General features: G+C 53.0%; 1 protein-coding gene across 12 annotated transcripts in view; it reads right to left on the bottom strand.

Annotated features, from left to right (window-relative positions):
* Positions 1-3,807: 3,807 nt before the first annotated feature.
* The window catches only part of LOC119101620 (protein PRRC1), an 88,804-nt gene continuing 70,437 nt past the window's right edge, over positions 3,808-22,174 (bottom strand). For all 12 annotated transcript variants that reach the window (XM_037225011.1, XM_037225012.1, XM_037225020.1 and 9 more), the window contains 4 exons: positions 10,672-10,774; positions 8,457-8,624; positions 5,374-5,560; positions 3,808-5,051 (listed from right to left, as the gene is read on the bottom strand). In XM_037225011.1, coding sequence (XP_037080906.1) covers positions 4,827-5,051; positions 5,374-5,560; positions 8,457-8,624; positions 10,672-10,774 — 683 coding nt within the window. In that variant the 3' untranslated portion in view covers positions 3,808-4,826. The remainder of the gene's footprint in view (positions 5,052-5,373; positions 5,561-8,456; positions 8,625-10,671; positions 10,775-22,174) is intronic.

Here is a 22,174-nt window from a genome sequence, read left to right on the forward strand (position 1 = left end):
GCAAAGGGATCCGAGGTGGGCACGGGCCGCTTGCTAGAAAGGGACAGTCACGGGACCTGGAATGTCAGCGGGCCTCTCGCATTCTTTGGGACTCGGAACAGAAAAGGGAATGTGATAAGGCAGGAAATGTGACAATAAAAGGGATCGCATTTAGACAGTGGAATGGTAATGTGTCGGACAGTGGGCCCAGCAGCGAACAAGACCCCACGCCCCGTTTCGCCCAGGGGCCTGATTTTGTTAAGTGTGTGATTTTGTCCGAGTGATGCCTGTGTCATTTAGTATATTCTTTGTGCCTGTAAGAAATTCTCGCGCGTCGCTAAAAGCCTCTATTCCGAGCCGGGCCAACTGCTCCCGTCAGAGGACGGCCCGCGCTATGGAGGGTACCAATGCATCATGTATTCCTCAGAGGGCCTCTGAATGGATCAGGAGGCCTGGCCCCATGCCACTAGAATGCTGCACCGCAAGTTCTATGCGGCCCGCAGTGTTTTAGTCACGGCGCCGCCTGTACGAAAAAAGGACATGGTTCCCTCAGTGTCGAATCCATGGCCCGATCTATGAACATGTCCGGTGACATAACTGGATAAAAAAGGAAGTAAAGGAAAAAACACCGGGGCCCGCTTAAAACCTCGAAGCTCTTTCTCTGGGGGCCTTTCACAAGGCCCTGTACCGCCCCTGCTTCACCACGATTCTGAGTGAGACCCTGAGCACGAGCACATGGGCGACACAGAAACCGGCGACAGCAAGAGCGGCGATGGCGAGGATGGTAAGCCTGCCTGCATGTGCCTGACTTCATACCTTGACACCAGCGTCCCACTCTGTGGGCGGTGTAGTTTAGGTCAGGTTTCCCGAATTCACACGGGACGAATCGCTTGGTAACGTAACATATTTATACATATGAAAGGAAGAAAGAGAGGCTATTCCCAGCAAATTTGGCATGAAATGCAACTGTAACCAACGAAAATGCAAATATCCAGACTGTCATTTGCACTGCGCAGGACTGCGCACTGCGCTCGCTCTCAAGACTCGTCCCGTCACTGCGCTCGCTCTCAAGACTCGTCCCGTCACTGCGCTCGCTCTCAAGACTCGTCCCGTCACTGCGCTCGCTCTCAAGACTCGTCCCGTCACTGCGCTCGCTCTCAAGACTCGTCCCGTCACTGCGCTCGCTCTCAAGACTCGTCCCGTCACTGCGCTCGCTCTCAAGACTCGTCCCGTCACTGCGCTCGCTTTTAAGACTCGTCCCGTCACTGCGCTCGCTCTCAAGACTCGTCCCGTCACTGCGCTCGCTCTCAAGACTCGTCCCGTCACTGCGCTCGCTCTCAAGACTCGTCCCGTCACTGCGCTCGCTCTCAAGACTCGTCCCGCCACGTCAACGTTGGCCTATGGGATCCTAAAAAGCCGGTCGGACGTACTTCTTATACGTCCTTGGAAAGACTTCTGATTGGCGGCGACAAATTACACGCGGCGTCGAGTTTAACAATTTCGATTATTTAACGCGTGCTGGCTTTATGGAACAATTGTAATTTGTACTTTGTAAACTCTTAACTACCACAGCGATACACGTGAGATGGGTAGGTATTTTGAGTAAGCTCTCGCAAAGCTGCCATTATGATGTTCCATGGAGCATTTTTCCTTGCTTTCAGCCAGGAACATTGCTGTGAGCAACACATAGTGACAAGAGTCACGAATATTACCTCGGTGTGCTGGTGCGCAATCACCTCAGATTGTGATCTATGACCTTTCCATATATATATATATATATATATATATATATATATATATATATATATATATATATATATACATCTCGTTACCAGTTCCATTGTTCCACTGTTAAGTGCCAGCAGTGACCTTGACCACCAGTCTGACCCAGCCGGCACCTGATGTCGCACTCCTGCGGGGACCGGTGTGGCGCCTCACCAGACCGGCCCGGCGCCTTGACCTGGCCCGGCCGGCACCTGATGTCGCACTCCTGCGGGGACCGGTGTAGCGCCTCACCAGACCGGCCCGGCGCCTTGACCTGACCCGGCCGGCACCTGACGCAGCTCTCCTGCGGGGACCGGTGTGGCGCCTCACCAGACCGGCCCGGCGCCTTGACCTGACCCGGCCGGCACCTGACGCAGCTCTCCTGCGGGGACCGGTGTGGCGCCTCACCAGACCGGCCCGGCGCCTTGACCTGACCCGGCCGGCACCTGACGCAGCTCTCCTGCGGGGACCGGTGTGGCGCCTCACCAGATCAGCCTGGCACCGCGACCTGACCCGGCCGGTCACGTTGGGTTCGGCCCCCTGCCACGCCGCCACCGCATCTCACATGACACCCTAATAAAAGTGTGTGTGTGTGTGTGTGTCATTGGAGCTTTACGACGCACTCGGCTGCTGAGGCTATATGGCGTCGCCTGCCTCTCACCCTGGCAGCAAGGGCGGACACCGCGGGGAATCGAACCCCGTACCTCTGGTTTCCCAGACGCGCAGTGGTTAACGCAGACGCGTTAACCACTACACTACCGGCACCCCCTCCCGTAAAAAAGCGTCCGTCTCGAAATAGCCCCGGCAGTGGATGAGATGTATAGAGCTAATCATTATCATTTTATTATATTAATAACGTGCTCGGGACCTGACGTCTGACCTACGCGACGGAAGTGGGCTCTGCGGTACCACACCATACCAGTCAGCCCGTGTCCTGGTGCTGCGTCACCAGCAGGCTAGCTCCAGACATAGGTCACGCACAGCGTGCACCACAGCCGACCAAGTTAGGCCGCGGCACTGAAGCTGCTCACTGGTCACCGCAGCTACCCGCTCCCGAGTGAATTTTCCCTGATGATGACCTCTGTGGTCAGTAAATCAGCGCTTCCTTTGGATCACTTCTCTGTTACTCCTTGGCTCCCTGAGAGTACTTAACGCCACGTCAGCCCGGTGGCTCTTCGAGCGACACTTGGTTTCACGCTAAGTCTCGCTCGAGAAACTTTCTCACGAGCACTCAGCTTTAATGGTCGTACCCGTTATAAGATGAATTTGAAGAGAACCCCAGCACGATTGATCTCATCCTTGCGAAGTTGCTCCGAAATAGCGACTGGCCCTGCCTTCCCCTGCGCGCCGCTTCAGACCACCCCTGACACCCGGCTCCAGGGAGAGGGAGGGGGCGTCAAAGAGAGCGGCGGCCGACCGCTGCGTGCGGCCGGACCGATTCAGTGCTCGCTGGGTGAGTCAGTGCGCTTGTCACGATCTCGAAGGTAAAAAGGTATGAAAAAATCCAAAAATTACGCTTGGTTAGGAATCTAGTCTTGTCTTGACGAGTCGATTTCAGAAAAAAAAATTCTGGCGAGTGATTCATACATGCAAAACATATATTATGACAAATTCTGGCAAATGATTTATATATGCAAACTTCACATGCTTTGGTATATTGGTATGCGAAATGCAGTCGTGCTTACGGTTTATTGTCTCCTTAAATCTTTAGTTCGCGATGATCGCATTCCTAAAGACGGTCGCATAACCATATATCTTTCAAACGCAAAGGTCTGTCCCTTGGAAACTGTAGCTCCAGTTACCCTGTAAGTGTTCAAAATCGTGTGCCGAGCTAGAGAAAAGTCTGAATACCAAAAACCGTCAAAATCCTTGATGGCTGGGAACCAAAAACGGCCCTTCGTTGCTTGAGCAGGCGACTCCACTTCCGGTCAGATCCAGTCATGATTTGAAAAGTAGTGTACACATGAACATGCATACAAGTTTTGTGCAAATGCGTCGCAAGTCATCGGTGTTGGTATCATTGGGCGGGAGACTGGACTCAACCGGCGTATGAGGACACCAGCATCATCACGCCTGTTTATTCAAAATAAACATTCAAACACCTCACAAAACACGGAACAGCTCAAAAGCCACGGCACTTAATTTTCCATACCATCGGCATAAAACGAACTGTACGACCTTAGCCATATTCAGTAGCAGCCGGCCTATCACGCCTCACGGTGATTTCAATACCAGGCGGTCTAGGCTAGTGTACACAATTACTCAGCCAAAACAATCCACTAAACACACGCGTTCCGTGATGGAAGATATTCGTCTGCAAAGGTTTAAAAAGGCCGTGATCTTGTTCACATTTCAGCAGCACGCACACAAACGAAAAAAAGGTTTAGGTTTACTCCGCATTCTTACAGTAAAAAAGTGTACATGAGGGAAAGAAAAGATGTAGCGTAATAAACTACTCCTTGCGGAGGAATTTTTTATTAAAAAATGATTACCATCGTAAATGTTGAAGCAATGAATTGAACGGCCCTAAAGAAAAAACTACAAACAAAAAGGACCCAATTCTACGTTAACTCAGCAATTCTGGCATACCTAGCATATTCTCAAGATAACATCCTTAGGGATGTTTCTAAACAACACCCCTCTTCCACAGCACGTTGTGAGGTGTCACGATCATGGCCGGATAACAGCTGTAACATCTTGAACGAAACGCTGCACCTAGTGCTCAATTCACTCAGTTATCTGGGATCCAGTGAAGCTGGCACTGACAGATGCTGCTCGTCAGCAGTACTGTTGTGATATTTTCAACCAACACTTGGGCATGACAAGCTCAACGCGAAAGCAGACAAAAATAACCCCACGTGCTACGTCAAGCTCAAGAAGGCATATTCCGTCTGCTTTACTTCTAGAAATCCTTTCTCTATAAGATATATTTTTCGCATTGTGCCACCATGTCTTTAATGCCGATTCAAACCCAGAGGACACCAGCGCACTCCATACCTCTCAGGCCTCCGTAACGACCAGTGCGCACACGTTCAGGCCGCGATCCCGACGGAATGGTGATCCACGAGACCGGACTCACGGGTTCACGGAGCGGCAGCTCCCGGTTCACCAGTGCCCTGACCGCCGCAGGAGCAGCTCACGATCCGCGCCGCGTTCGGTACTGGTGCGCCAGTGCCCTGACCGCCGCAGGAGCAGCTCATGATCCACGCCGCGTCCCGGTACTGGTGCGCCAGTGCCCTGGCCGCCGACAGGAGCAGCTCACGCCGTGTCAGCCCCACAACTGTCTCGTGCCATGCCGAGGGCGCCACCTGGCGGGTAGATATCCCGTTAGTGAGTGAAAGATGGCGGCGCGCCAGGGTTTTCCACGATCAGCATATAAGGCTTAATTAAAACAGGACACAACGCGCAGAGCACGACACGCAGAAGTTCCCACTCCACGAGATTATCTATATATCCACAACGCAGCGATCCTTCCTTATCCTACCGATAGTGCCGCTGCCTGGAAAAGAACTAGAATAATATCCATGGGCAGGTCAGCTCTGCTGTCCACCATGCGTCGCTGCCGGCCGCGCCCCTTCCGTGGAGCAGGTCAGCTCCCTTTGCGTCTCTGCAGACCCGCATGGCCGTCACCTGGAGCTGTTCGGCGGCCACCTGCCCGATGGCGAGCTGTAAGCCGGCCCAGCGCTGCGGATGGCCGGCCGGCGTAGCCGTCTCCATCCGCTGCACCCACTGGTCCGGCAGCTCGGTCGGCTGCGTGAACACGCTCAGAGCGCTGGCAACCGGGTCGTCCAGCAGCAGCAGTGTCATTTCGTACCACCTGCGGCGGCCGGGGACGGCACAGCGTCAGGGCCGCAAAACAGAACGCCACGACCGGGCTTATGGGCTGGCGATGGCAGCGCATGACAAGAGACGACGGATCCAACGACACGTAAGCTTCCAGCACATATTAAGTGCTGGACATATCACGATCACAGATCATGAAAAGCCATGGGGTGGCTTTTCAGGTTTCGGCTCGTTACAACGTTCATTAGCTTTGGGTCGTTACCCCACTCACTCAATCGCGAAACGTTCCAATTATATACTAGGCGATGCTGCGAAATATGCCGTAAAATATCATTCTACGAACCACGCTATGAAACGTAATATCATGAAACACGATAATTCAAAAAATTAAGCTATAAAATGCGTACGAATTCGGAACGCCGAATCCAATAAGTGGCCTAATTTGCTCCGAAGATGAGTGATCAGTTGGCTGCAAGTGACTTCTCAAGAATGTTGGGTACCACACTCACCAGAGTGAGTGAGCAGTTGATGATCCGCAGAGGGGACGGACCGATCACAGGGAAGTATCGGAGAACTGCTAGTATCGGTACACCGTCCACACCCACTGCTCTCAAGATACCCATCCGCCGGATCGACGAACATGGTTCAGGGAGAGTAGCGGGCTTAAAACTGAAGGTCATGCAGCCAGTTGGCGGTCTTGGTGACAGTCCCGTGCTTCCTCCAGAAGTGGCGGCAATCCAGGACCCAACCGTCACGAAATGATGATTGAATTCGTCAGCCAGACCACGGTTTACTTCCAACGGATCTTCTCAATTGGTACGTCATGACGTCTAGTTTGGTTGATAACGTCATGACAGATCGTTTGAAAGCAGGCCAAAAGTTGTGCCGGCCGCCAGAAATCATCACGTGTTCACCAGCTATAATGGCACACTTGATGCTGTTTCGAAGCCGTGTGAAGTTCCGTGTGAGCCTCTGGCGTGCGCAGGGCGAGCCTGGCGTCCTCTGCTGTGCCCTGCTCGGCCGTCGGAGCCCGGAGCTGCGGGTTATCATACAGCCTGGTGCCCTAAGCTGTGCCCTACTCGGCCGTCGGAGCCCGAAGCTGCGGGCTATAACACAGTCTGGTGTCCCCTATTGTGTCCCGCCCGGCCATCAGAGCCCGAAGCTGCGGGCTATAACACAGTCTGGTGTCCCTACTGTGCCCCGTCCGGCCATCAGAGCCCGGAGCTGCGGGCTATCATACAGCCAGGTGTCCCTACTGTGCCCCGCCCGGCCATCAGAGCCCGGAGCTGCGGGCTATCATACAGCCAGGTGTCCCTACTGTGCCCCGCCCGGCCATCAGAGCCCGGAGCTGCGGGCTATCATATAGCCAGGTGTCCCTACTGTGCCCCGCCCGGCCATCAGAGCCCGGAGCTGCGGGCTATCATATAGCCAGGTGTCCCTACTGTGCCCCGTCCGGCCATCAGAGCCCGGAGCTGCGGGCTATCATACAGCCAGGTGTCCCTACTGTGCCCCGCCCGGCCATCAGAGCCCGGAGCTGCGGGCTATCATACAGCCAGGTGTCCCTACTGTGCCCCGTCCGGCCATCAGAGCCCGGAGCTGCGGGTTATCATACAGCCAGGGGCAGCTGGGGCGCTTCACGCGAACAGTTTTACCGTTCAGTGACGATCCATGACGCCGTTCCATTCCGCTTCGTGTTTCTACCCGACGTGGGACGGCGACTCCGCCACCGCAACGAACATTGCGGCTATTTCTCACTATACAGTATCCGGGAATGGTCAAAAAGCTGTTAAGAATGTTTGGTAAGCCATGCCTGATATGCACAAGATGCCCAATTGTTGTTCGCTCAGCAGCAAACTGATCTCGTCCAACTTCCTTTGATCTTATCCAGCTTCCTTGTCAGTGAGCGTCCATTGACATGGCCAATAGTCAGCTGTGGTTGGGACTGGTCGATTGATGAGGTCTGACTGTCGTTGAGGTGAGCGGCGCAGGGCCAGCCGATCCGGCGTGCAAGGCAGCGTGGTGCGTGGCCCGATAGTGCTGCATGCATTGCACCCACCGTTATGGGCTCGGTTGATTGCTGGATCCGGCGTATTTTGATGTTCGGCCATGCTCGCTGCACTGGTAACGGTCGTTGCCGTATAATGGCCGGAATAGGTTTGATCGAGTTATGTTTTGCGTTAAGCATTCGTTGTTTTTCGACGGATTATTCGAATGCAGGTCGGCATATTTTCATACATAGATATCTTAGATATTCCTAATAGATATCTTATATATTCCTAATAGATATTTTTAATATTCCAGATATCTTCCTAGTAAATTCGTCACGGTTTGAAAAAAGAAGGCGCCTGAGCATGTTTTTCACTTAGTCGACCCAAAATGACATACCTACTTGTAGTCCAGGTTTTATTGAACCTATTGTAACAGATCACCAGATCATATCACAATGAGCAGGCCAGAACCATTGACCAGGAAAAGAAAGATGTTGTTATCTTGACATTCGCACTGTACAACAAGCTTGCGGATTACAAATACACAAATAAATACGTTAGAAACACGGAGCTCCCGTTAACGTGACCAGATGATAGAGCTTTACTCCGCTGACTCAGCCAGATTTTAAAAGCCACATCTATCACAATTGCAGGAACATTTGTGAAAGTTGTCTCATTCGCCCTTACCTTTCCGTTGAATCGCGAGCATGACTCGATGCTTCGAGCAACGACACTGATCTATATTGAGCATTGATCGTTATCTCACTGGGTAATGGCAGCCTAAGCCCATCCAAACCCAGCCCAATGAGATATGCCCATGTCACTGTTCTGAACACCCAGCCGACAGTGACGTCTGCCTCGTGCCGGTAGTAAGCAGGGCTATGTGGCTGACGAGTGCGGACAGATGCGCCACCGGCCAGCAGCGGCAAGCGGCCGACTCACCTTTCAGGCTGCAGTTGCACGATGAAGCCCTCCAGGGAGACGACAGCCTGCTGGGGTGGTACCAGGCCGGAGCCACGCAGCGACTGCACACGCGTCTCGGCCGCCGCCCGCGCGCCCTGCCACCCCACTGGCTGGGGCACCAGCGCGGCACCTGGCGTTGGCACACCGCTGCAAGCAACGTCGATCAGAGCTGGGCGAACAAAACACCGGGCCGGCACTGACGGGGGCCGGAACGGCCCGCTGCGAGGAACTCAACGGGTAATGAGAGGGGTCGGGAGCGGCCTGAGACCGGCACTAACGGGGGCTGGAGCGGCGCGCTGCGAGGAACTCAGCGGGTACTGTGAGGGACGGGAGCGGCCGAAGTCCGACACTGGCGGGGGCTGGAACGACGCGCTGCGAGGAACTCAGCGGGTGCTGAGAGGGACGGGAGCGGTCCTGAGACCGGCACTGTGGGGGGCTGGAACGGCGCGCTGCGAGGAACTCAGCGGGTGCTGAGAGGGACGGGAGCGGCCTGAGACCGGCACTGTGGGGGGCTGGAGCGGCACGCTGCGAGGAACTCAGCGGGTGCTGAGAGGGACGGGAGCGGCCTGAGACCGGCACTGTGGGGGGCTGGAACGGCGCGCTGCGAGGAACTCAGCGGGTGCTGAGAGGGACGGGAGCGGCCTGAGACCGGCACTGTGGGGGGCTGGAGCGGCACGCTGCGAGGAACTCAGCGGGTGCTGAGAGGGACGGGAGCGGCCTGAGATCGGCACTGTGGGGACGGGAGCTGAGAGCGGCACGCTTTAAATAGCTCAACGGACACTGAGAGGGGACGGGAGCGGTCTAAGACAAAATGGAGCAACGCTGAAGGAACTTAAGTGGCGCTGACATGGACTGGAGCAGTACTGGGACACTTCTCTCTCACTTCTCTTCTCTCGCCCTTCTCATGTGCACGCTCAAAGATACCGTGGGTTGCTTTCTATCGCGGCACTGGACCCACTGCACAAAACAATTGGTGAAAACTAAAATTGAAGATAACAGCACTTCATCTTCCAAAGCCGTGGCAGAATGAATAGCATTGATATTCAGCATCAGAGCTCCTTGGACCTCAAGTTGGACTAGGTCAGATAAAAACCTAAAACCTTCTAAAAAGTCTCCGTTTTCTGCATATGTTTAACCGAATCAGATCAAACCTAAAATCAGTGTGTTGGCACTGTACAAAAAGGAACAATTTTTCAAACAATTTTTAAGGGTCCGATCTATTTGATTCGCCTTGCCAACGTCACTCTTTGCTCGGGTATTCTCTCACACTGGATGTCTGTTGCCTAAAAAAAAACATGACAAGTTTCACTATCTACTCGCGGCGCAAGCATCTCTGAAGTTGTGCTCTGGGAGAACGCGTGGATTAAGTTATGTCTCTAGGTAAGATTATTTTAGCTTTTCGAACCACGCATTACCACCCACCTCGCGGGGCTGGCTACGGAGGCCGGCAACGCTCGCGGGAAGGTGGCATCGCCAGGGTTACCGCGTTCCTTCAATGGGCGAGTAACCCCTCTCACACTACCGCGTGTAATCAGGAAGAGCTCTCTCCATCCAATTGGCCCATCAAGGCATCACGTGCAGCCGGGCGCCTCACAAGGAAAAACGCGCTCCCCCCCCCCCCCCATCCGCCGCCACGCTGTCGCTGATGGACCCGTATTGATCCAAATGGGCCTTCGTGTGGAGAACCTCTGGCATGCACGCGTACTCGCACGCGCCGCGACTAGCCCGCACACAGCATCTCTAGCCATGGGGATCTGGTCCAGCTGTGGACGGGGGCCGGCGGGGGCAGCGCAAACCCGATCAAACAATAGAACGGTGCTGCGGTGAAATCGCACCAAGCCCCAGTGCGCATGGCATCGCCCCCACATGCCACCCCTATGTCATGCTGACCGCACCGGCGCCAAAGGGTTTCGACAATCCATCTTTCGGCAGTTACTAGTCCAAGAACGAGCGGCTTATGTTTGTTGCTGGCCACCGGAGCTGCAAGGGGAGCTACTTGACCAGCACCGACCGATGCCAGTGCATTTACCGGGCGCAGCAGTCCTACACCAACCGATGCCAGTGTATTCCCAGGGCGCGCATACACGCACACGGGAACTTGCACTCTCCCCGCCCCCCTTCACCCCCACCCCCAGATATGCTTGGCGCTGAACACCATGACCCATGCATCTCTGCAATTAGAATAGGTACTCACACGACAGTGGCCCTCCCGAACACGGTTTGGAAGGCCTCCCGGACAGCCGACACCTTGACTTCCTTGTCAGAGGCCACCACGATGTCCAGGTCACCACCCGAATCTGAAAACGAAATTTGAAAGACCACGCGAGCTCAGTGTCAGACGCTGCCCCACCTTGGCGCAGGTAGGCAGTATACTGCAATCGACAGGTTTCTCTGTGGCTAGTTGGAATTCTTGTTCACAAACTACAAAGTTTAGGAAGACACATTGCCAGTTCGGAAACAGCAGGAAACAGCAGGAAACAGCGAAGTTGCTGTGCTCTTGACGTGGATTTGCCTGAGTTTTGCCCCACTGCGTATAATTTGTAATTGGGCTTCGAATATTTTTCATACCGTTAACAGAGCCTCTTTTCGCCTGCGCTAGGATATTTTCGTCAAATAAATCAAATGAATGGAACTGAATGACCAAGCGACAATCACAACTGGCTAAGTTGGTTCGGTACCGCTGCTCCAAATGTGCGTGTGCGTGTGCGTGGCGTGTGCGTGTGCGTGTGTGTGTGGGTGTGTGTGTGTGTGTGTGTGTGTGTGTGTGTGTGTGTTGGGTGTGTGTGTGTGTGGTGTGTGTGTGTGTGTGGGTGTGGGTGTGTGTGGTGTGTGTGTGTGTGTGTGTGTGTGTGTGTGTGTGTGTGTGGGTGTGTTGTGTGGTGTTTGGGGTGGGTGGGTGGGTGGGTGGGTGTGGTGTGGGTGTGGGTGTGGGTTGGGTGGTGTGGGTGTGGGTGTGGGTGGGTGGGTGGGTGTGGGTGTGGGTGGGTGTGGGTGTGGGTGTGGGTGGGGGGGTGTGGGTGTGGGTGTGTGTGGTGTGTGTGCGTGTGTGTGTGTGTGTACGCGTGCGTGCGTGCGTGCGTGCCTTTCCAAGAGCTGGAATTTCAGTATCACACCCGAATTTATGATGATTGCAGCATTATCATGCCATTATATTTGTCAACGTCCAAAAATCAAGTGCGTTATCAGGCGCCCCCAAACTGGCATGAAAGAAACTACTAGCAAAGCTGCCCTCGCCCGCCAGAAATAGCTGCGATCCTATGGGGTCGACGTCGGTGGTATGCAGACAGGGGGACGCGGCCCCGGCTGCGTCGCGGCACGCCGCGCGGCACGCTGCGCACAAAAGGCGGCCTCCCTCATGTGGTAGGCAAGGGTGGCCCGACCCTGACTGGCGAGTCGGACGGCTCCGAGGCGCAAGACCTCACGATACCTTTAGCGTTTGCACTTGAGAAACGAACTGCCTGCTAGTTCGGACAGCTCGCCTCACCATGTTGAACAAAACACGCACTTGCACTTGTGTTTTATCTTCAACACATTTTACACATTTCACCTTTTTTACTGGCACTTAAGGGTCAGACGCTACCGCGATATCAATTATCCCTGTAGTTTATAGTAATCAAATTGAAAAAAACCACGCGTTAAATGGCTGCATTAAATAAACCGCCAGTGCCCTCCATTTTGCAATGGTCCAGTGGACTCTTTTTAGAGCGATAAAACTCAGAAACGTCAGATTTTGCATCTTGGTTGTACAGAGGTATAAAGGACTACGCGAATGTAGGTTGAATATAAAAAGTGGGCCGGTACTTTGTATGAACATGGCCAAGCCATGTTTATGCTGGGCACGTTCAAAGGTCAGTCCGAATCCATTAGTAATACAAATTATGTAGCGTAGTTTTGAGCTCGTACGCTCGCATACCTCAGCAGCGTAAACCTCGACGCCAGACGTTGCAGTCTCCATGGGCCACGCAGCGTCGGTTAAGTGCCTAACACTATGCTGTGGCCAACAGGTGGACGGAAATGATGACATATGTCAAGGAAGTATCTTTGAACGCTGATACTTCGGACGCATATTTCACCTGTGCGGTTTTTAAGTATATATATGGCAAGAACGTATTGGTCTCCACAGCACCGTGGAGTGGTGCTGGAATCTAACAGTGCAATTGGAGCAGTAAATGGAAAATCTCTATTTTTTGTGCTGCTGTAACAGTTCATCTGTCCACAGGACAAACTCAAAGCTGTAAGAAAAGATTCGCCCAGTGTAATCTTTCAACTGTACGAGTTAAGTTAGAAAACAAAATCAGAAACATTATTTTACATGGTTGTTTTACGCAAACAGCGCCCCCTGGCATTACTTGCAGTGGCCATCGCCGTTAGGTTTTGCAAAAACTGCAACACAAGCCATCGCTTTCCTTTCTCCCTCAGATCACGGACGTGTCGTCAGGGCTTTATGGTACACTCAGCTGCTGCCTCAAGGGACGCTTACAACCGATAGATCTTAAAAGCTTTGTCAGAATCTTATCTGGGCTGTGCAGAGATATTAAGGACCCCGCGAATTTGGATCAAAATCAGTCAACGATTTGTATTAACATGGCCAAGCCATATCTTTCAGCTAATGCTCGATATTCAGCGAAAATAAGCAAGTGATACAAATTATGTAACGTAGCTTTGAGCACGCGCGCTCGCCAATCTGGGCGAGAAAACTCGACGCCAGGCGTTGGTCTCCATTGGCCGTGCAGCGTCGGCCCTCGGTTCATATTAAGTTGTAGCCAACGGGCGAACGGAAATGATGACACGTTTGACAGGTTTAACTTAAGCCGCTTTAGGACTTTCAGCCGTGCATTTAGAAAGCAGCCAGGCTTAAATTTCGTCTGTTCGATTTTCAGGTTAATGAATTGAACGGATTGCTCTTTGCAGCACCACTTCGTGGTGCTGTAATCTGATGGTAGAACTGGAGGAAGAAACTACTGTTCGTGTTCCTGTAGCTGTTATCTGTCCGGAGGAAAACCTCGGAGGCATACAAAAGATACGCCCAGCATAACCTTCAAACGGCTAGAATACATTTTCTAATTCACTAGGAAGTGTTATCCCACGGCCGCGCTCTCGCGCGCACGGCAACCGCCGCCTCGTGTCGCTCGCACCGGCCAGCGCCATTCGGTTTTACGGAAACTGCGACCAAGGCCATCGCTATTCTTGCTTCCAAGATAGTGGGTGCGCAGGCTCCAACATTTTGATCATTTGATTCACTTGTGGATTCCGTACAAGAATAAATGTTCCCAGACAAACATGGAATGGCCTCATTCGTTTTTCAACTAATTTGGCCCACTCTTTGCAACACTAATTTGACATTTGCGGAAATGGGTTCCGTTTGAGTAGAACACTAGGGGTACATTACTGTCCCCGGTCACGGACTGGAGAGCCATTCCGTCCCACCGTCGGGTGTCCTCCGGCAGCCATCCCGGCGACACGAGGCGGGATTCCCTAACCAACCCGGCGGCCCTTAGAAGGACATCATATCAGCGTCGCCCCCCCCCCCCCCCCCCCCTGATGCGGAAGGCTTCTGACCCGCGCAGACCGCAGTTGACCCGGATCGACGCAGGAGCCGTCAATGACGCAATAACATTCCTGATCACCGCAGGTGATCAATAACTGGCTCATAGACACCTGTTCAGCACAACGGGCCCATGCTGGAGTTGGGTTGGTTGGCCCACCGTTCAGTACGGGGACCCTGGCTGGCAAAGGAATCTTCCATTGGCACAATGTGAGCACTGATGATCAGTTATCATGCTTCCCTTCATGATCGGAGGGCCGCGACCCAATCAGTACATCTTTCTCCGACCCGACACGAGGCCCCGCGTTGACACAAAACACCCTGTACAGCACTGTGGACCCCTTAACGATACGGGAGTCCCGCATTGTTGCAGGGGTCCCGACCAATTTAAATCGCGGACTCGGCCGTGTCCCTGCTTGGGAAATGGGATATTAATATCCTGCTGATCTCAAGACCTCAAGATCTTAAGTCTCAAGAGATCCTTCAAGCCCTTTTCAGGCCGCTCAGACACCGATCCTGATCGACTCGGGCCACTTCCCGCCACACGACCCCACACGGCACTGTGGCCCCTGACCGATACAGGAGCTCCTCATTGTGTCAGGGACCTCGAACATTGAAATTGCGGGCCCCGGCCCCGTTCCTGCTTGTAAAATGATGGGTCTCAAGGGGTCAGACAGACATGGAGCCGACTGTTTGGCTCAGTGTCGGGGCCCAATATAACTCGGATACAGAATCCTGGCGAAGAGGGACCTGATAGAAGCCCTCTGACTGACGTTTCAGGTCATGACACTACTTGTGGGGGCCGGGTCCGAGTCAAATCGTGCCGCTGACCTTTGGTCCTGCGAGGTCCTCCGGTCCCTCTTCGGACCACATCAAACAAAGTCAGTGGCCGAGTAGGGGCTACTAGCTGAGACATGTCCCCCGGTTATGCACTGTGGGCCCCTGATCGACAAAAGGGCCCAACCACTGTTTCAAAGACCCAGACCAATGCAAATCGTGGCTCCCAATCTTGCTGCTGCTTGACAAATGGGCCCCCAGGGATCAGGCTGACAGAGCCATCTGTGCGGTGTTCGTGGTCTCTGGCAGAGCTAGACACCCGCATTGTCTCAGGGGCTCCTTAACGGTACAAGGGGACCTCTGATCGATATTTCAGATCATCACCCTACGGACCGCGATTCTTTATGTGACCTAAAGCCAATCTTGCGGGCCCTTATGCCCTTCAGCCGGGCCTTTGATAGTCTGTTCTGTTGGGCCACCCGGGTTCCTCTTCGGGCCTCATCGAACACTGCCCCTGGTCGCTCCGGACCCATTGCGAGCACAGGGCCGTCTGTTAGGCGCTGTTGCCTACTGATAGATACAGGTGCACCTGCCAGTGTAAATCACTGGTCCCAAGCTTTGTAGCTGATTGGGAAGTGGGCCGCCAGGCCTACTTCCCACAGTCCGCTCCTTTACCGATACGGAGCGGACTGTGCGGCACTGGAGGTGCCTGACCAACATATAGACTTATATCGACTAAGGATATTCCTGATCGGTGCAAAGGGCCCTTTGACTGTCATTCGAGGGTCAGTTCCCGCAAGCCGGCACCCCTGAATAACACACCAACCAGACCTTCGTACTCTTAGATTCTCCAACCGAGCCCTCGATCGTCGGACCCGGTAGGTGCTCCAGGCTCTTCGGACCTCCTCCAACATTGCCTCACACCGATTTGGAGTCCCTTGCCAGCACAGAGTCCCCGTTAGGCACTGTGGGGCCGCGACCAATATAAATCACTGGCTCCGGCTTTTTTACCTGCTTGAGAAATGGGCCCTCGGGCCCATGCCGCCTCGAAGCCGACTGTGCGTTTCTGATGGTGTTTGATCCGACATATAGCCTGTTGCCGACTCAGGGGCCGCTGGTCCGTGCGGGGCCCTCTGGCTGGCATTGATGTGCCCGGACCTCCGCCTGGCCTTTCGAGCCCTTCGGGCTCTCAAGTCGGGTCCCTTAATGGTAGGTCTCGAGGGGTCTGAAGGGCCCCTCGGAAACGAAGCGGGGGCACATACCCCAGCATCCCGACCACCCTTGCCTGCGCTACCGTTTCAGAAGCAGAAACATTAGCCGGTTCTAGGGCTTCCATATTCTACCACCAAATAATTAAAGTATTGGTGAGAAGAAAAAAAAACTGGCTATGCTACCAATGTGTTCTGCAGGTGGGTGTACCAACATGGGTCCTCTCCCGATAATGGGGATGAAGATAGCCCAGAATGGACAGCTCGTTCTGGGCCTATTCTATCCCCGTTCCCATTATGGGCCTAAGATAGGATCATCCCCTCCCAGGTCTTTGCATGCCTGGGGAATGTTCTCAGGTCTAAGAGCAAAAATTGATTTTTCTGGACTTGACCTGTGGCTTGTCAGGGCATGAAAAAAATGACTCTTCACAGACCTGACTTGTGCCATTTCTGAGTTCAACCAGACGTGGGCTCATCCCGGGCCTAAAAAAAAAGAGAGGTGCCTTTTCGGCACATGGGATGTTTACTTTATCAGCCTACAATGGATGATCTCCTAATAAACAAGGGCCCTTCTGAGTCTACTATGGCCCTTTCCAGACCTGAGAGGCTTCCTGAACCTACCATGAGCCCTTCCTCGCCGAAAACGGACTCTTTCTGAGTCTGCGATGGGCCTTTCCTGATTGGCGATGGGTCATTTCCAGGCCTAAACCTACATGGGCGTTTCTTTTCAAGAAATGGGCTATTTTCAGACCTGAGGCCGGCCCACCACAAACTGAAGGCGGTGCGGGCCCGGAGGGGGGGGGGGGGGGGGGCACTGGAGGGCACGTCTCCCTTTTGGTCCAGACGGGCCCTTACAACTCTTCGGGAACGACGATCAAGGGTCCGACTAGGGAGCCCGAATAGTTAGCCAGAGGCTGTATCAAAGGGTCCTGGCCCCGTAAATGTTCATTAGTGGGCCCCTTGCGCCGATTGGTGGCCCCTAAGGACAATGAGTGCCCACCAGTCGATTCACGCCCGCTAATTTCGAACAGTCTTCCCCGTGGCGGCCTAGAGCCCATTCCAAGTTCGGAACTATTTTGGGGTCTACGATTGTCAGTCAGGGGACCCTTCGCATTGGTCGGGATCCCCTAGGCAATGGGGCACCGCTGAGTTGGTCGGGGGGGGGAGGGGGCACAGTACGCCTGACGAGGGACCCCACGTCGGCAAGGGCCCAGAGTCGGCAATGGTTCCGTTTTCTGAGTAGGGGCAGAATTATAACCCCGAATGTCAGAGTCTCTGAAATTGATCGGCCCGCTGATAATAAAAGGAGATAGGATAAATGGCAATGACTCATGATAAGACAGTGAAAGAGCACTATGTCGGACATAGGCCTAAGAATGAACGTAGCTATGGACCTCCACCGCATTTCGGTCAGGGGCCGAATGAGCTGAACTGGAATCATTTGCCAATGACTCATGTGTCGGTAAGCGGTCGTTTGGCGTCAGTGAGGCCCCTTGCGTCGATCCGGGATCAACTGTTCCGGTCTGAAGGCCTTCCGCGTCAGGGAGGGGGACCAATACAACATGCATCCCTCTGCGGCCGTCGTGATCGATCAGGGGGCCTCGGCCACCGTGTCTCCAGAATAGTAGCCGGCAAGTACCCCGGTTGGTGGGTATGGAGGGAAATCCCTTTCAACCCCTGGCCGAAAAAGACAATGGAGTTCTCTAGTGTTCTTCTTACGGGGCTCCCTGTCCATGAAAGGTTAGGGGTCTCCTAAGTGTTCAATCCACTGGGTCCCTCAACGAACCATTCATCAGCATGGTGATAGAAATGAAAAAAGCTGGGCCCATCGAAATAGAATGGGCAAATCTGGTGATTCATCTGGGTGGCTTTTCAGCGGGAGCCTGTATCCAGCTGTGTGCCGCCTCCACCCCTTCTTACCAATGTTTTGACCTTTCCCCTGTTATAAGATGAACCTTGTGGAATCTGAAATAGGCTCTTCCGGGGCGCTAGTGTTTAGATGGGCCTTTCCCGAACCTGAGATGCGCACTTTCTTGGTCTAAAATATTCATTTCACGATTTAAGACAGGCTCTACGAAGTCCAAATCATGCTGTTAACGCTTCGTAGCAGAGCTGTTTTTTCCTTGCAATTTTCGATATCACCGTCGTCATGACAACCGCCATGTCACCTCTACTGTTGCGAATGAAAGCACGTTTGTGATTGGCCCAGCAGGTGGCAAGGACGTCTTACCGAGAAGTGCACTGATGGAAATTTGAGCCATTGTGACACTACGGACCCTGTGATACTCCCATACCTAAAGCCAAATTGCGCCTCGAAGAGCCACTGCGGTAAGCGCCATAAGTGTTTCAAGCCTTTGTAGCAGTTACTACACTTTGACAAATTAGTAAGACTAGTTCGAAAAGTAGGGCCAATGAAGTGTGCTTATTTGATAATGGTGCGCAGGATGTCAAATAAGATTTCTACCGCAGGACCGGCTACTTGAAAGCGAAATTCTGAGCTATTCAGACAAAAATCGGGAAAAATGCTGCTATCGATCAAATCGCACGCGTCTGATCTGCCAATAAATTAAGAGCACAAAAGGGCAGCATACTCCCCTTAACAGCATGCACTTTCGTAATTAGAAGGCCTAACACTGTCACTGGTAAGAATTTGTCGCCCGATGGCTCAGCTGGTTGGCGCGTCTGCATTCCGTTGCACGCACTCGTGACGTGGTGGATTCGAATCGCTTAAGGCGCCCGCTGTTGTTTGTCACATGGTCTGCGACCGGTACCATTTGTTGTTGTTCATTGGAGTTTTCGGGCGCGTCGACTGCAGTGGTCATTTTGCGCCCATAACTATGCTGTTAATTAGTACGGTGTGAAAATGACTTGAAAATCAATATCTTTTAAAAACGAAAAGAGCTGTTTGGGACCAAGAAAGGAGGAACTGTCACCAAGCACATCGTTTATCGTCAGGGTCGAAGCCTGTGAACCAAAGTGACGTCGTCGTTCTTCGAAGAGGCATGGACATGATATAATGACATGATGGACAGTCAGGACGGCTCCACACCGCTGGCATAGGGGTCTGTCGGCTCCATGTAACAGATGGCCATGGGTGGCATAGGTATGCCCAATGCGCAGCCTGCATAAAACCACCTCTTCCCACCGCACACTGCGAGAGCATGACGACCACAAGCCCAACTCTGTCTTTATTGCCCTGAGCTTATTGCCCCCCACCTGGTCCCAACAGCGCTGCAATCTGCTTCTCAGGAAGGTCTTGACTGCCGGGTAAAAATCTCTGGCAGGGATAGGCAAAAACCGGGTATATGGTGCTACCGCTGCTCGCTTAGCAGCGGCATCAGCCAGTTCGTTGCCCACGATACCGACGTGACTAGGGATCCAGCATAGTGCAACTCTCTTTCCAACCCGATTCAATTGTGTCAGGCGTGATAAAATGTCCTGTAAAAGGGGACATGATGGATAAAAAGACTTCAGTGCAGAGAGACTGCTCAGTGAATCTGTAAAAATGGCGTGTGAAGATTCTTCACCCACTTCGATGAAACATATCGCCTTGGTGATTGCAACTAATTCCGCCGTAAAAACTGACGAGTGGGCCGGTAACGAGAACGATCGAGTGACGGACCCGCTAACGAAAGCACAACCCACGCCATCCGAGGTTTTGGATCCGTCTGTGTATGTCAGGGTATATCCTTCATAACACGCCAAAAGCTCAACTGCCCTGGATCTCAATAGGTGTGGTGTGACGTCTTTCTTCCTAATTTCCGTAAGCGAGGTGTCAATGAAGGGTGTGGTCATTTGCCAGGGAGGAGAAGCCAGGCGGCTTACTTGCCTCACACCCCGAACAGGAATTCCGCTCTCAAGTAATAACGCTCTCATTCGGGAACCAAAAGTTAAAGCGTGCTGCTGCGGCCCATGACGAAGAGAACTTACTGCAAACCGCGAAAATATTGCAGAATATGTCGGGTGAAGTGGGAACTGCCGCAGCTTCAAGGCATAACGCATGCCAAGCATTTTCCTCCTCGTCGAAAGTGGTGGTTCGTGTGCCTCCGTTAAAAGGCTGACGGAAGGTGATGTGCGAAACGCCCCAGTAGCAATGCGAATGGCAGTATGGTGGACGGTATCAAGAACACGCTTGCTGGATTCAGACGCGCCATCATAAACAAAGCATGCATAATCCAGTTTGGAGCGGACGAGGGAACGATATAAAAGCATAAGCGTGCTTCTGTCTGCCCCATACGATGAACGAGACACACACTTTAGTATGTTGAGAGATTTAAAGCATCGATCGCGTAACATTTTAAGATGTGCGTTATATGTAAGGCGGCGGTCAAAGTGTATCCCAAGATACCTGGCCACGGCCTTATTTGGAATAGAGCGACCATATAGACGGATGCTCAGATCATCACATCGCTGGCGACGACAAAAATGCATCGCAACGGTCTTGTCGCCTGAAAAACGAAACCCGTTCATGTCACCCCCATCTTTCAACGCGGTCCACAGCCAGCTGGAGACGCCGCTCCATCACTGGTGCTCTCGCTGCACTGGTCCAAATAGTAAAATCGTCAACAAAAAGGGCACGTCCGACCGACTGTGGGAGCACATCACAAATATCATTTATCATAACTGCGAACAGTGCAACACTTAACACGCCGCCCTGGGGCACGCCGTTTATTTGTTCGTACCTGTCGGAGAGGACGTTGCCGACCCGAACACGGAAGTATCGTTTGGCTAAAAACCTTTGGAGAAAAGCACCCATATGGCCACGTATACCATATTTAAAGAGCTTTTGAACAATACCATGGCGCCATGTGGTGTCATAGGCGGCTTCAATGTCGAAGAATACTGTCCCCATATGCGCTTTTTCTTGAAAAGACTTGCGAACCGTGGTGTCCAGTGTTAAGAGATGGTCCACCGTACTACGGTTTTTCCTAAATCCGCACTGCGAGTTACTAAAAATATCGTTGTTCTCTAAAAACCAAGTGAGTCGCACGTTTACCATCTTTTCCATGAGCTTGGACAGTGATGACGTCAGTGAAATGGGTCGGTAATGAAGAGGGTCCAGCCCACTCTTCCCCTGTTTTAGGATAGGCACCACAACAGCTTCCCGCCAGGCCGGAGGGAACTCACCTCTTGACCACACCCTATTGAAGGCCGCCAATAGTGCACGACGTGCACACGGAGGCAGATGTCGGAGCATCTCATTGTGGATGTCATCAGGACCTTCCGATACACTACGAAGTCTTCCGATTGCCGACTCCAACTCCACCAAAGTGAAGGGCTCATTGTACGCCTGTGGTTGCCTTGTAGAAAAGTTCACTACGGTTTTTTCGGATTGTGCTCTTTGCCGTAAAAACTGTGGGCTCATGTTTGCACCTTCGCTACGGTGGGAGAGTGCTCGGGCGATCCCGTTAGCCACATCCAACGGATGAGTCACCACCTGGCCGTTAACATGTAACACAGGAAGTGGCACGGATGAAAACTGCCCGGAGATACGTTTGATCCGAGCCCACACCTGCGAAGTTGGTGTGAATCGGTTGAGCGTGCTTACGTACATACGCCAGGATTCACGTTTCGCTTCTTTTATCGTGCGACGGGCGAAAGCCCTGGCTTTCTTAAAGGCTACTAAATTCTCCAAGCTACTTCTGGCGTCAAAAGCTCGGAAAGCACGTTTGCGTGCGCGAATTGCGTCACGACACTTCTCCGTCCACCACGGCACAGGAGTGCGACGAGGAAATCCAGAAGTGCGCGGGATGTAATCGCTAGCGCAATCTAGAAGTCTGTGAGTAAAATCCTCAATAGAGGGTGCCACCCTCACACCTCCGGTCTGACATAATGTCTCCAGTCGAGCCTCAAACTCTCTCCAGTCAGCCTTTTTTAAATTCCAACGTCGTGGTCTTACACCCAACGTTCCTCTTATTTGGAATCGAAGCCACACTGGGAAGTGATCGCTGCCCATTGGATCATCTGCCACAGACCACTCGAGGCTCTCCACCAGCTCGGGACTAGAAAGACTCAGGTCAAGCGCGGAAGTCTGACCAGACGGCAGTGTAAAATGAGTACGAGTCCCTGTGTTTAAAATACACAGTGACGAGTCACGGATAAAATGTTCGCACATCCTTCCGCGGGTGTTCGCGCGACCGGTACCAGCGATCGCGCTAAAATGTCAG

This window comes from Pollicipes pollicipes, unplaced genomic scaffold, assembly GCF_011947565.3.
Source record: "Pollicipes pollicipes isolate AB1234 unplaced genomic scaffold, Ppol_2.1 Scaffold_4881;HRSCAF=5763_pilon_pilon_pilon, whole genome shotgun sequence".
NCBI classification, from domain to species: domain Eukaryota; kingdom Metazoa; phylum Arthropoda; class Thecostraca; order Pollicipedomorpha; family Pollicipedidae; genus Pollicipes; species Pollicipes pollicipes.